The sequence below is a fragment of the Mesoplodon densirostris genome, chromosome 20 (genome assembly GCF_025265405.1).
Source record: "Mesoplodon densirostris isolate mMesDen1 chromosome 20, mMesDen1 primary haplotype, whole genome shotgun sequence".
NCBI classification, from domain to species: domain Eukaryota; kingdom Metazoa; phylum Chordata; class Mammalia; order Artiodactyla; family Ziphiidae; genus Mesoplodon; species Mesoplodon densirostris.
In genome coordinates this window covers 32489200-32504236 of record NC_082680.1, presented here as the reverse complement: position 1 = coordinate 32504236, position 15037 = coordinate 32489200, and the positions used below count along the sequence as shown (strand labels likewise).

At 42.2% G+C, this 15037-nt stretch overlaps 1 protein-coding gene across 1 annotated transcript in view; it reads left to right on the top strand.

The window, feature by feature from the left end:
- Positions 1–4591: 4591 nt before the first annotated feature.
- The window catches only part of KAT6A (lysine acetyltransferase 6A), a 109507-nt gene continuing 99061 nt past the window's right edge, over positions 4592–15037 (top strand). Inside the window, exons 1-2 of the mRNA XM_060085725.1 lie at positions 4592–4675; positions 7220–8136. Of these exons, the coding sequence (XP_059941708.1) occupies positions 7537–8136 (600 nt within the window). The 5' untranslated portion in view covers positions 4592–4675; positions 7220–7536. The remainder of the gene's footprint in view (positions 4676–7219; positions 8137–15037) is intronic.

The window sequence follows — 15037 nt, the reverse complement described above, 5'->3', positions numbered from 1 at the left end:
CTGTCTCAATGCAGTAGGCTGGGGCAATTAGATGGTTCCACTTGTGTACCTCTCTTGTTTCAGTCATCACTGCCCTACACTGTCTATTGTCCAATGTCTAAAAACTGTTGTTTCATACAGCTTTTTTCAGGTTTTCTAGTCATTTAAGAGGGGAGGATAAATCCAGTCCCCATTACTCAATCATGGTTAGAGCAAAAGTTCTTACTTGGAGAGCTTTTTAAAACACAGAGTCAAAATTCATCTCACTCTCAGAAACTCAGATTCAGTAGGTTTGGCCTGGAATCCTGGAATGTTTACTTATTAAAAAGTACTCAGGTGATTCTGATACACAGGAAGTGTTGGAAACTATATCTTGATACATCAGGCAAAGCCTTGTTCAGACATTCTTCTAATCAGAAGGAAGGACAGAACTTTTCATTTTTAAAACTTTTCCTGGTTCTGAGTATGGTGGGGGTACTTCGAGCAGACCAATGATTCAGTGAAAACAATAAGTTAATTCAGTCTCTGATCTATTAAGGTGCTCAGTCCTCCTAAGAGCTCTGCAAAGGAGATAATACTATCTGGATAATATTATCCAGAGCCTCTATAGTGGTTTTTTTTTTTTTTTTTTTTTTTTTTTTTTTTTGCGGTACACGGGCCTCTCCCGTTGCGGAGCACAGGCTGCAGACGCGCAGGCTCGGTGGCCATGGCTCATGGGCCCAGCCGCTCCGCGGCATGTGGGATCTTCCTGGACCGGGGCACAAACCCATGTCCCCTGCATCGGCAGGCAGACTCTCAACCACTGCACCACCAGGGAAGTCCCCTCTATAGTTTTAATGTGTGGCATTCTATTAAAAATTACCAGGCAGGCCAAGAGCTAGTTTAAAAACAACAACAACAACAACAACAAATCCAAAAACCAATGGAAAGAAAATGTAATAGAAATAGACCCACAGAAGATCTAGATATTGTAATGATCAGAAAGAGATTTAAGATAGCTGGGACTGATGTTCAAGAAAGTATTGGCAAAAGTGGAGAAAAATAAAAAGATGGAAAATTTCTCCAAATGAATTAAATTTTATTTTTTTAAAAAATCACATGAACATCCTAGAACTTGAAAATACAATGATCAATATTAAGAACTCAATAAATAGATTTAAGATAAGATTTAAATTGTGCGTACAAAATGTACAGACTCATGCATAAAGAGGCAAAAAGTATAATAGGAAATACAGATGGTAAACAATGAAAAATTCTGACATAGGTGTACATGAAATCCTAAAAGGAAAAGAGAGGTAAGAAGAGATAGTGACCAAGATTTTTCTAAAACAGAGAAAAGATATCAAGCTACCAATTGAAGGGATTATATGAGTGGCACTCATCCCATGACCCAAGCGGGATGAGTACAAAGAAAACCATATTTAGACACATCACAGGAAAATGGCTGAAAACTAAGCAAAAAACAAAAAAAACTAAAAGAAGCCAGAGGAAAAATGATATTACTTTCCAAAGGAGTAACAAAGGAATGATGGAAACCAGAGATCTTCAAAGTGCTGGAAAAAACTTGCTAAATGAGACTGCTATTCCCAGCAAAAATATGAAGGATAAAATGAAGTTTTGAGGCAAACAGAAATGGAGAGAAATTGTCTCCAGCAGACCTGCTCTGAACAGAGGAATTATTCAAACAGAGGGAAAAAAATTCCAGTCATAAGCACATAAATGTATATTGGAACAAGAAGCAACATAAAGGGTAAATATGTAGGCAAATATAATGAGTATTGACTGTACGATGATTATAAAACCTTGTGTGGTTTAAAATATATGCACAATTAAAATCCATGACAATAAACACAAAAGGGGAAGGGGTAAGTGGAGGCACAATATTATTCTAAGCCCTTAGCATTTGGGGGAAAGTGGTAAAAGTAATCATTTATATTAGAGTGTAATAAGTCAATCAGGAATGCTGTAATCTCTAAGACTTCTTTAGAAATGTATAATTAATAAACTGATAGAGGAGGTTAATGGTATACTTAAATATTTAAATTAATTCAAAAGGCAAGAAATAAGAGAATAAGGGATATAAAGTAAATGGGCAAAGGAAATGAGTAATAAGATGGCAGATATAAATCTAAATACAGCAGTAATTATATTAAATGTAAATGGACTAAAAACTCCTGTTGAAACAAGGATAGAGCAGCCTTCCAATTTTACACTTAGCTGGACTCTGCATAAACTGTAGTTTATAACAGATACTACTGAAAGGGCAGGGATTCCTAGAGAGAAATGTGTAAGGGGGAAGAAGTTTTAGCTGCCAGCCCTGCATGGTTGAATTCTGAGTAAGCTTGAACCAAAGAGAAGCTGTCCTCTCAGTACTGTGGATTTTGTTTTTTAACATGCAAAAGATGAAGACCTTAATATGTCTTTGTTGCAAACCTTTTATTTTGAGAAGACCACCTGAATGTGCCATTAAGTTATGCAAATGTAAAGCAAGGAGTCTCTGTGGAAGCTGTTTGAAAAGCTAAACTGTGCTTTGTTGTTGCAAATTGTTTTAAATTCTTGCTACTGAGTGCTTAAACTCCAGTTTGGTCTTTTCACGGGAATGCCTGTGGCTAGTTTTCTAAATTAACCAAAAGCAAACACAACTCATCTCTGTATTATTTTTCTTCTGAAAACCACACACTAGTCTCACACGAAGAACTCATTTTTTCTATTAATATGACTTTATCTGTCCTCTTTGGGAAATAAAAACATTGCTTTATTCTTCGAAAAGAGAATTTCCCCCACTTCTTCCCCCCAGATGTATTTTCATTACAAATATCTCTCATTTTACCTGAGACTGCATCTGTCTGATTCATCTAGGATGGAAAATATTCTTTCTAATTATTTTCTATCCCCAAATTTCTCTCCTAATTTGGGGATGGGGCTTGGCAGTAGGTGATGAAGGGTGATTCAGTAAATCTCACCACATCACACTGACGTTAGCAGTTGTCAGTGGTAGGATAGTGAGTTGAAAATATAAGTTTTTATGTTATTATTGAATGGTCTAGACAGTCTATGGTATAGAAAAATAAAGCTAAGGATTAGAGTGGAGAAAAGCTATAGAGACAGGAAAGTATAGGTTGAGGTATAAACAAGGCAGGGCTTGATTTGGGGGGTGGAAATTCAATCTCTTAGTAACTGAAATAATGTTCATTCACTAGCAACATTTTTTGGAGTCTGTACTGCTTGCACAACTCTAGGCCACTAGAGATGCAAAGAGGCATCCTAGAAGAGAATATACCTGGGAATGCATTCATAAAATGTAGATGAGGCCACACAACCGGTGCCACACGAAAAACAGGGCAAGTGGTCAAACTACAAAAGTTCAGAAAAGGAAGTAGACGATAAGGTAGTAAGCAACAGGGTGCACTTCAAAAGGTAAAGCTGAGATAAAACGAGGAGGTGTTGGGGAGAACACAGTCTAGCAGATAAAAAGGTCCAGTGGCAGGAAAACGCTTCCACACAAGATTATCAATTATTTAGTATGTCTTTTTATTTGTCATTTACTGCCCTTCCAGGGAATGCAGGGTAATAAAAAGTATGACTCAGTCTCTGCCTCAGGAGTTTAAATTGGAAGAGAGACCAGACAAAGAAACATCCATGCAAGCCAGTAGAGGACAGCCAGGCCATAAAAAGTGCCAGTCCGCAGCTCGGCCATAAATTCGGACAAGAGCAGTGCTGCGTAGGGCACAGGTGCAAGACAGGCGTCGGCATTAGACAGATGGAGGCTCCAAACTCAGAAGTGTGCCACCAGACAGCTGTGTGACCTGTGCGGATCTCACCACCGAGCCTTCGCTGGTCCCTACAAAGATGGCTCTGGGGAGGTCCAACAAGTCTCCCGGGGTAGGGAGGATGAAGTCATTGTGGTGAAAGGGCTCGACACGGCGTCCAACTTTCTACCCTTCCCCTCCTCCTCGCACCTACTGATTTTCCCTCAAAGGGGTGGATGTGTGGGGAGAAGATGCACGCAGACAGGGAATGATGAAGCGAGGCGGCCTCCTCCCCGCCCTCCGCCCCAGCTCCCGACCCGGTTCCGGGGAGTCGCCGTGGGAGCTGGGCGCGGGCACCACGGTGAGGAGGGAGGCTCGGTGACGGTAAACACAGGCGCCATCAGAGTTCAGATCCTACCGGATTTCCGCGCCGCACTGATGCCTCCCCACCCCGGCGCGACCCTCCTCTTCCCCAGCTGTGCAATGGGGACACAGCACCTCCGGCCCCGGCTATCCGCCCGGCCCAACCGCACTAGAGGGGCGAGCAGGAGCCCCCGGCCGCCGGCCTCCTCCAGTCCTCCTCCTGCTTTGGCTTTGGCCTTTTGTACCGGCCCCACGTGATCCGCCCGGCCGGCTCTTCCCTCCTGCCCCGCCCCGCCCTCCGGCCTTTCCCGGCTCTCGGCCCAGCTCTTCCCGCTCCTCGGCCGTCCCCCTCCCGCGCTGCCCCTTCCTCCCCCTCCCGCTAGCCTCGCTCTCGGGCTGTTCCCGCGCCCTCCCCCAGGCAGCCGTTCCCTCGCGACGCTTCCCCTCCCCCCGCGGCTGTTCCGCCGCCTCGCCTCCCCTCCCCCCGGCCGGAGCTCACTGTCTCCAAGATGGCGGCCGTGTCAGTTTGGGGCATCTCCGCGGTCCGGCCCGGGGCCCCGCTTACCCGGCGCTCTTCATCCCCGGTAAGTAGTCGAGGGGCCGCCCCCGGCCGCCCCCGGCCGTCAAGCCCGAGGCCGAGCCGCTCCGGGACCCGCCTCGCTGCCTCGCGGGGCCGGTGGCCGCTGCAGGCCCCGCCGCGGCCTGCACCGCCTCCCGCTGCTCTGCGCCAGGCCTCGGGCTGGGGCGCCGCGGCCGCCCCCTCGCGCCCGGCCGGCGCCCGGCTCCCGGCTCCCCCGCCCCGCGGCCCGCGCGCCGCCGCCGGCGCCGCCGCCGCCGCCCCGGGCCGGGCTCGGCTGGGGAGCCGGGGAGCGGGCAGCCGGGAGGGGGCGGCGGCGGTGGCCCAGGCCGCGAAGCCGCGGGCGGGCCGTGCGGTCGGCCGGCTCTCCCTCGGGGCGCGCCCACTGGCCTGGCTCCTGCGCCCGCCGCCCGGCCCGCCCGGCCCCTGCGCCCGCGCTCCCGGCGCTCGCGCTCGGCCCCTGCGGTCGCGCGGCGCGGGGTGACAGGCGGCCGTGTTGTGGTGCGGAGGGCGCACGTGCGGCGGCGTGTGCGCCGGGCTGTCAGCCCCGGCGCCGGGGGCGGCGGGCGCCTGTCAGCGCGGAGCCGCCAGGCCCGTCTGCGCCCCGCCGCACGGGACCGGCCTCCGGGCGGCCGCGGCTTCGGCGAAGCTGGGAGCGCAGATGTGCGGCTCTCAACTCTTTCACGTGATTTCATTGTTAACTTCGTCCTCGGGTTCCGTTCCCGTCCGGTGGGAGCCGCCGACTCCCCGTCGGCAAGCCGCGGGCTGGTGCCGTTGCAAGTTTCTGAAGTTTCTCGCCCTTTAAAAATAGAGCGCGAAGAGGCGTTCGCGGGGAGGGGTGGGGGATGGAGGCCGGGGAAGGAGTGCTGGAGGCGAGCTGCACTTTCTCACCGGCCGCCGGGGTACTTTCCCGGAGTTAAAGCTCAGGTCTGCAGGCGCTTCGCTTGCTGAAGACCTGGAGACCCGTGCGCAGCCCGGCCCGAGAGACCGCGGGTGACTGTCCTTCGTTCTCTCACCTGCGAGGTTAAGCAGCCAGGACGGACCCAGCGTCTGCAACTCGGGCTGAAGCCTCTCATTTCATTGTAGCGTTAATGCCTCCGTAATGCACTGACTCCGAGTAATAATACCATGATTTCTGCCCTCTCGAGAGTCTCACCACGGTGAAGCTGAGTTCTTCTCTCGGGGGGCTGCTTTTCAGTCAGCTAATTTAAAAAGAAGTCTTGGCTCAGGTTTTGCGTGTTTCCTTCAGCCTTTTCTTTCTTATCAGAGTTAGTAGTACTATCAGTTTCTTCATATCTGTTAGTTTTCCTTTTGATTTTAGAGGCACTCGGAAGAACGATTACTGTGGGAGCCATTTTTCTAGGATGTTTATGTTGTAAGTGCTCCTCAGAGTACCAGGAGTTCTAAAAAAACATTTAGGTAAAGGTAAATTTATTTTTGGAAGCAAAGAAGTTATTAGATTCGGAATTCATTATTTTGGTGATTTTCAAAAAGATTTGTATCTGCCAGATTCTTTTGTCTGAAAGAATACTGACTTTGATCCTGGAGAGGCAATGTATGTGTGTGTGTGTGTGTGTGTGTGCATACATAGATGTGTGTGTGCATACGTATATATTGGTGTCTTATTCATTAATGTTCATTTCAGGACAGCAGTCTTGAATCTTTACGAGGTCATCTTCTCTTTAGACTACAAACAGGCAATACATTATTCTCCTGTGCTGTACATTTGATATATAGTGTGTACATTTGAACCCAGTGATTCTGGGCCATTCTCATTTCTAGCTGCTGTGTCTGTAGATTGGTTATGAACATTTTGACAGTTGTTGGACTCTCTCCAGTATATTGAAGGTTACTAGGAGAAGCTTATCAGCATGTGATTCCTAAAGTTTGAATGAAATTGGAATTTTAAAAAATTCTTTGAACACTTTTCGCACTTGACTATTTTCAGTGTTAATTTTGTTTCCACTTGGAATGTTGAAAGTAATATCGTACTTAAAATGTGCACTTGGTTTGTGGAAATTGTATTTGATTCTTTTACTATATGCAATAGTTAAAATGTTCTCAATGGTTTTCTGTCCATCTATGGACTGTTTTCATCCAGTCTGAATGTCTGGAATTTTGAAAGATGAAAGTTTCACTCTTACTTTTATTGCAGGATTCTTTCTGCTAATCTAGATACTTGTTGAAGTGCTGAATAGTTTCTTGGAGAAAGATGTCAAGGAAGAGTTTCAATTCATAGACTGGTGAGCAGAGATTGTGGAGGGCAGAGTAGCCAGCACCCCTCTGGTCAGTTGTAGCCTGAGGTCATTCACAGTGCATCTGTCTTGTTTCCTCATTGTATCCTCATTTTTTTATCTTTGTTTCCTTTTCTTCATTTTCCCAGTGCTTTACATACATGATCGTTTTGGAATGTTGATAGAAACATGATCAAACTCCTACCGGTGCTCAGTGAACACTGTTTGAGTGCTTTAAAGACTAGGATGTTTCAGTTCCAGTGTATTTATAAAATGGGCCTTGATAGGAAACTGACCTTGTTTTAATTGTTTTCCAGGCATAAGATGCACATTTTTCTGCTGGGAATGAGATGTTCTTGAGTTCTTACAACTTTATGAACAGACCCATGTGTGGTGCTATTGAGAAGTTTGTTGAGAAGTTTGAAGATATTTCAGATAACAGGTTGTTTTGGTTTCTAAAGTAAAAGTGGGGAGGCACTCTGTTTTGTGAAAGGAGGAAGGACTCAGGCCAGAAAACTTGTATGCTATGGTTAACTGGTTCCCAGCCTCCGGGAATGTTGTTTTCCATGGTGTAAAACTTACTCAGCATCAGGATAAGGGATAACGACTCTATGGATATACAGAATCCTTCACCATGGTAAAACTCGCCAACCCGCTGTATACGGAGTGGATTTTGGAGGCCATCAAAAAAGTGAAGAAGCAAAAACAGCGTCCTTCCGAAGAAAGGATATGCAATGCAGTGTCTTCATCCCATGGCTTGGATCGCAAAACTGTTTTAGAACAATTGGAGTTGAGCGTCAAAGATGGAACAATTTTGAAAGTCTCAAATAAAGGACTCAATTCCTATAAAGATCCTGATAATCCTGGGCGAATAGCACTTCCTAAACCTCGAAATCATGGAAAAGTGGATAATAAACAAAATGTAGATTGGAATAAACTGATCAAGCGGGCAGTCGAGGGCTTGGCAGAGTCCGGTGGCTCCACCTTGAAAAGCATTGAACGTTTTTTGAAAGGTCAGAAGGATGTGTCTGCCTTGTTTGGAGGCGGTGCTGCGTCTGGCTTTCACCAGCAGTTACGATTGGCTGTTAAACGCGCCGTTGGCCACGGCAGACTCCTGAAGGATGGACCTCTTTATCGGCTCAACACTAAGGCAACCCCTGTGGATGGGAAAGAGAGTTGTGAGTCTCTTTCTTCTTTACCTCCAGTGTCACTCCTTCCACATGAAAAGGATAAGGTAAGAATGGCCCATGCGTCAGTGTTCGCAGAGCTGATGATACAGCATGCTGCAAAGCCACATTGCTAGGAAGCTGAATAGAAGTTACCGTTGGTGTTTGGGGCCTTTTGTTGAATCATCACCTCCTGCTTTTTATTGGTGAATTCTAGGCGTGAGAACTCAGTGGATGCTCATTGTTCTGATACTTTGACATATTTGATGCCTAAGATTCAAAGTGTAGAGTATTGCTCTGCCTAAAAGGACATACCTAGATTAGAATTAAAAAGTAGCACACGACTTTAAACCTGTTACATAGAAGTTCTTCTAATACTTTACTGCTGAGGTTGATGAGCAGCCAAATGCTGGAGACTCTAAGAACCTGTCTTCTCTCTTTTTTCCGTTTTGTTGCCGATTACTAGACAGGAATGAGACCGATTATCCTGCCCATAGTAGTGGCTAAGCAGATTTAGCAATTCTTATTTCTGCTCTTTGTATTCTAAGTTTTGGTCATGCATTATTTTTTGCATATGATGAAGTCCTAAACGTTATTATTTACGACAGGTGTAACTGCATGCGTCAGGAATACAGTAGCCTATGTTCCTAAAGTTCTGGGGAGTCCGGCGTCTTGATACACAAATGGTATACTTTACTGTGCTGTGTGTTTTATGCCGTTATTTTGTACCGTTGAAAGTATGTCTTCTTAACAGCCAATCTTGGCCCTTAAATAGACATTCGAGGATGAGGAGAGTTTTGTTAGGAGCTCTTTTGTACGTTGACCTGGTGTCTTAGCTGTGAATTTATTTCCGGTGTTCTGCATTGTGGTTCTGTGGGGAGTGGCTGTACTTTAAGTTGTTGCACACCTTAGTGTACACCAGTAACATCATCTTCATTTTGCCTAAGATCATGGAGGCTACTTCTAGGGTGTTAAGATTCTAAAGTTAACATTGAATGTATTTTAAAATATTTGAGATTTGATCTAAATTCATTGCAGTTAGTGACCCACCAGTAGATTTTTGTTTAAATAGCAACTGAAAATGAACAGGTTTTTTTTTTGGGGGGGGATGAAGGTTTTAGAGATCTATTTTAAGGTTCAATTTTCCCTGTGAACTTTGAAATAGAAGCATTATCTTACTGTTACTACCCTTAAAATGATTCTGATGGAGTCGTGGATTAGTAGGCAATTCCATTCATAACATGGTTCTGTATCATTGGAGCATTTATTAAAGGTGTAGTATTGAAAATTCAAGGTGGACAGGTAACTGAAATACTTTATTCTGCAGTTCAGTGCTGTAAGGACTTATCTGTAAGAACTGTTTCTTGATCACATAGCTGAAATTAAATATAACGATTCCAACAACTTATCAGGTGTCTACAGGTTTAGTGCATGGAGACAGGAAATAATTTAAAGTTTAGAATGAATTCAGTGTCATATCTGTGAATTGGGTATTATAAATTTTTGTTAGAACACCTGGGTGCTTGTGTTTATTATAATTTTCCTTGCTTGAATAAGATATTTTAATTTTTAAAAATATTAGCCATACATAAAATGTCAGTAGTGCATATTTTTTTAAAGTTAGTCAGTATAGTACAGTGTAGGACTAAACTGAGTCCTGTCACCCTAGGATTTTACTTTTTTTTTTTTTAATTTTATTTATTTATTTTTGGCTGTGTTGGCTCTTCGTTGCTGCACATGGGCTTTCTCTAGTTGCGGCGAGCGGGGGCTACTCTTGGTTGCGGTGCACGGGCTTCTCATTGCGGTGGCTTCTCTTGTTGTGGAGCACTGGCTCTAGGCACGCATGCTTCAGTAATTGTGGCTCACCGGCTCAGTAGTTGTGGTTCGAGGGCTCTAGAGTGCAGGCTCAGTAGTTGTGGCGCACGGGTTTAGTTGCTCCGCGGCATGTGGCATCTTCCCGGACCAGGGCTCGAACCCGTGTCCGGGGAGGTCCCGCTAGGATTTTACTTTTGAAAGGGACCTTTAAGAACCATCTACTCCAGCAATCCTTATTTTGCAGCTGAGCCTGAGACCTTTGCATTAAAAAAATGTTTAATCCAGTAGAGATCTGCTGGTTTGCTTTGGTTAGAAACATCTCTTTGGTTTATATAACTTTAATATACAGTATTGTTAACCAAAGTAACTAAACTTGGAAAAATTGTGTTTCGCTGAGTAGACTTTTGTGTATTTGTACTGGTCTGATTGGGAAACAAACTTATGATAGTATCTACAAAATTAGAGTTGATGAGATCTGTTATATATTTTTGAATGGAGTCTTATTTTCAGTGGTTAAGTTTTGTGCATGACTTTCCCCAAAGATATGAAAAGCTCACATTAAAAATCATAATACAGTAAACTCTAGGGCAAGGAAGTATTCCTCCTATGAACAGATTATGTTTGTTCCTTTTGTTGTATTTAACTACTTTCCTCTTTTTTTAAAAAAAAAACTGTCCCATCATTTCCCATTTGGAATTGATTGATTTGCTGTTATGAAAACCTAGATATTCTTAAAAAAATTATCCAGATTATATTTGACAGGGGTGGAGAAAAGAAAGTGTAGGCTAGAAGTAGTTTCACTTTTAGGGCATTAATTAATTCAGCAAATAGTTACTGAGCACTTACTGTGGGCCAGGCGCTCTGCTTGGAGCTGCGGTGGCCTTACCTGCTCTGGAGTGCATGTGTACCTACTGGTCTGCTCAGCTGTGGGTGAGAGATGAAGTTCAGGGACTATGGAGCGGCCTGAGTACGTTCTTCTTTACTTTCTTCTATACGGTTCTAACTTTTATTGTGATATTAACCTTTGGAAGGAACTGTACGTTAACTTTTCAGCCACTGAGCGGTGTTTGTTTTGCTGTTTTTGGTGAGATAGCTGCACAGAAATATTTTTAAGAGTTTTTGTGAAGACACTTGAACTTAAGTGTGTTTTCACTTGATGGAGAATCTGGAGATACTGTGATATAAAAGTTTTTAACCATGTTATAAGGGAGATTTGCTGTACTAACTTCAGGGTGTTGTAGTTGATGGTGAGTTTCTTTAACTTGATGATGTATTTATACTGTATCAGCCAGGCATATATTAACTCGTTTAATCCTCATACAACTTAATGAGATAGGTACTGTTGTTTTACAGAGGGAGAAACTGAGGCATAAAAGAGGTTCAGTAACTTGTCCGAGTTACAGAGATATTAGGTGACAGCTAGGTTTTGGACTTGGGCATTCTGGCTCCAGAGTCTCTGTGACAGCGATACCTACTGCCTCTTGGGAGTTGTTGGGTATAATGCCTGTCACCGCGTTCAAGTACACAATTGTAAATGTTCTTGGTGTTCACTTCAAGGCACGTTCTCTGATTGTAAAAGGACGTTTCCCCCACCCCCACCCCCGTTCCCAGTTCACTGTCTGCGTCCCTTTTTTCTCTTTCTGTCATAGAATGAATTCTAAAATTGACTTTGAAGCAGGACTAAGAATGTATCAGAAACCAGAGATTATGAATAATCTAGTTTTCTATACCTGAGGTCCATAAATTAAAAAAAGTTTGGTCTACTTGACTTTTTTTTTTTTAAAGATATTTTCTGTGTTTCATTTTCCTTTCAGATGTCACTGAAGTCTTCTGATTAGTAGTTTGGGATTGGTTGCGTGGCTGTAATAGAGTGCTTTCATTTGGGACAAAATGTTGCTTTCCCTTGAATTATGGGATATAGGTGAGGGTGATAGTGTGTAACTAGCTTAAATAATAACGTCCTCCTTGCAAATTTCTTTTATTTTTGAAATACAGATATTACTGTAAGATAATTTGTTCATTTACTTCATTTATTCATTATTTATTCAGTAAGCATTTAGGTGTCTACCATGAACAGTGCATTTAGGGTTTAGGTCCTGTTGGGGATTAAGGCATAGAAATATGAAATAACTTTTTTGCAGTGTTTGTTTAGCTTATGAAATAAAACTTTTAGTTTTTTGCATTCACTATTTTTTTTTTTTGGTAACAATTAGGTATTGTGAATCTCTGAGAAAGAATGAGATGTTTCTTGGGTGAGGCTAATTATTATTTGAGATTCTAATGGTCCATTAAAAGAATTACTTTGGACACTGAGTCTTGGAAGGATCCATTTCCCTTTCAGGAGTAATTTTCACCTTCATTTCAAATTTCTGGGTTCATTTTACACACAATAATTTACTTGAACATCTAAAGCTTATGTTCCATATTACTAGTACAGAAAACTATACGCTTATGGTAATCAGCCACATCAGGAAAGTGTTGTTAGTCTGTGGAGTATTGTGGAACAGAATTATATTTTACTGAAGCATTCCACTTGGGAAAGGAAGAGAAGATATTGTCAGCTAATGTTATTGTTTAGCTTATTACCCATTAGGTTATTAATGTTATTATTTAGGTGACTTGGAGCAGAAAGATCAAGTGATAAATACTAGCCTTCTAATATAAGTTATATCACAATTCAGTAAACTCTTAGTGCAGTCCAGATTATTTTGTGTTACTGGAACTTGGCATTTTAAATTCATAGAATAAAAGGGGCTTTGACAGGAACTTTGGTATTTGATGTAGAGATGCTGATTAGAATGGAAATATGTTTTCAGGTTACGAGAGTTAAGAATGATAGTTTTGATTTAGCTATTTGGAAATGGCCTTTGTTGTAAAATTGTTTCACATATTATGTGTTAGAACAGTGATATGATAAAATTGTTTATAAATGTAAGCTTGGTAATGTCGTTTTCAGATATTTTGTTGCTATCATACTTTATAGTAATTGTCCATGCTATTAAATTCAGGGGTGTGTTGACTGCTTGGCAGAATGATTGTCTATTTAAAAAAAAAAGACACGCACACCAAAAAACTGCAAAGCAAAGGTGCTGCAAAAAAGTTGGGAAGAGATACATCAGTAGTAAAAAGTGGAAGAAGTTCTCAATTTAAAAATCCTTATGAGAGCATGCAAGGAAGTGTATTTCATAGTAAAATTATTGGGAAACTCTTTAAGTTGCAAGTTTTAATTCTTACATCATGGGGGAGGGAATGGAGGATAATGCCAACTGTATCAGTCTTTAAGTGAAGAAGGATTATTTTAGCGAAAATTATCCTAACCTCGCGTAGTTGACTTTATTTTTCAAGTAATGGCAAGGGTACAGCGACATGAATATTGTAGATTTTGTAATGTCACCGAGTTTGCAACTGATTGATCTCAATAGTTATATTTTCTTAAATTATAATTAATTACATTAATTATAATTACAATAATTGTACATTTCTTACATCATTGTTTATACCATTTTTTGGTGACTCTTAAATGTCCTGGTTTCTGAGGAGAAGCTGGCTAGAAATAAAAATTCGTTACTAACAAGTCATTGAGGTGGATTAAATATAAACGTGGTTAATATAAACTGACTTTGTCTCAGCAGACTTGTTCTATTTAAAAAAACCAAAACAAAACAGAAATTTAAAAATAACTCAGGCAGAGATATGTTTGTAATGCAATATTTATTTAAATACAATCAACTGTACAGATATTTTAAATAATTTTATTTTTGTTTGTGTTGGGTTTTCGTTCCTGGGTGCGGGCTCTAGTTGCGGCGAGTGGGGGCTACTCTTCGTTGTGGTGCGTGGGCTTCTCATTGTGGTGGCTTCTCTTGTTGCAGGGCACGGGCTTTAGGCACGCGGGCTCAGTAGTTGCGGTGCGTGGGCTTCAGTAGTTGTGGCGCACGGGCTTAGTTGCCCCGCGGCATGTGCGATCTTCCCGGACCAGGGCTCGAACCCATGTCCCCTGAATTGCAGGTGGATTCTTAACCACTGCGCCACCAGGGAAGTCCCTGTACAGATACTTTTTTGGTCTTCTAGTTAGCCTTTGAGCTTTGTGTGCTTTGGTAGTTTTCAGTCCATGACACACCCTGAAAGAAAACTTGAACTACTAAAGCAACCTTTGATTTAGCCATTGCTGATCAAACTTCTGTACCCAGCCAGTGCACACAACCTGAACATTTTTCTTACAGTTACAGTTGCTAACACTTTACTCATTCTTGGGCTAACGTCTTGTAAATTGATGAAATAAAGGGAAGAAATTAATGAAGGCATCAGATAGTACTACAAATGGCTTCTAACCTCTTTCTTTATCCTGTATCAAGAGGCCAAGGGAATGTAAGCAGTTGCTTGTAGAAACCTATTAATAGCTAACATTTGTTAAGGCCTAACAGTGTGTTGGGCACTGTTCTGAGTGCTTTAACATGTACTTTCTTATTGAAGTCTCAGAAGAACTTTACATGGTTAAGTTTTATAGGCATGATATATTTATATAACAGCTATTTAATAATACAAGCTTTTATTATGGTTTCTTATAAAATGCCAAATGGAAAATAAATATATGCAAAATACATTATTTTCTTATTCTGCCGCCTGTTTTTTATTCAGTTCATTCGGACACATGGGCCAGCACTTTTTTACATTGTACTTACTGTTAATACTATGAAAGCAAATAGATAACAGGAACTGTGCAACGAATCTGGGGAAAAAATATTGTATCATTCCAGGCCTCTTGAGGTTGTAAGAATCTCCTTCACAGATATATCTTCCCTTTCTATTTAGAATACTGGATAAAGTATATTTACACTGACATGTTTCTTAGATATGTGAGAGGACTGAATCTGGGTGCCAAGTTTGCTGGTTAAACTAGAGTTAAAAATTTTGTTTCTAGTGAACTGGGAAATGTTTTTTAAAATTATAATACTGAATACTTTTCATGCTCTGATTTGAAATTTTTTAAAGAACCAAGTAACTGTTACATATAGGGATTAACTAAGAGCCTCAGTCTGGTAAAGTTGTTTACCAGTTGGCTACTCAAGGGTGGAGTCAGTTCATAAAGAATCTGCAGCAGATGAATTAAGCCAGTAGCCACTTCACCCTTCTGCTTTTCCCAGCTGGAGTAGGATT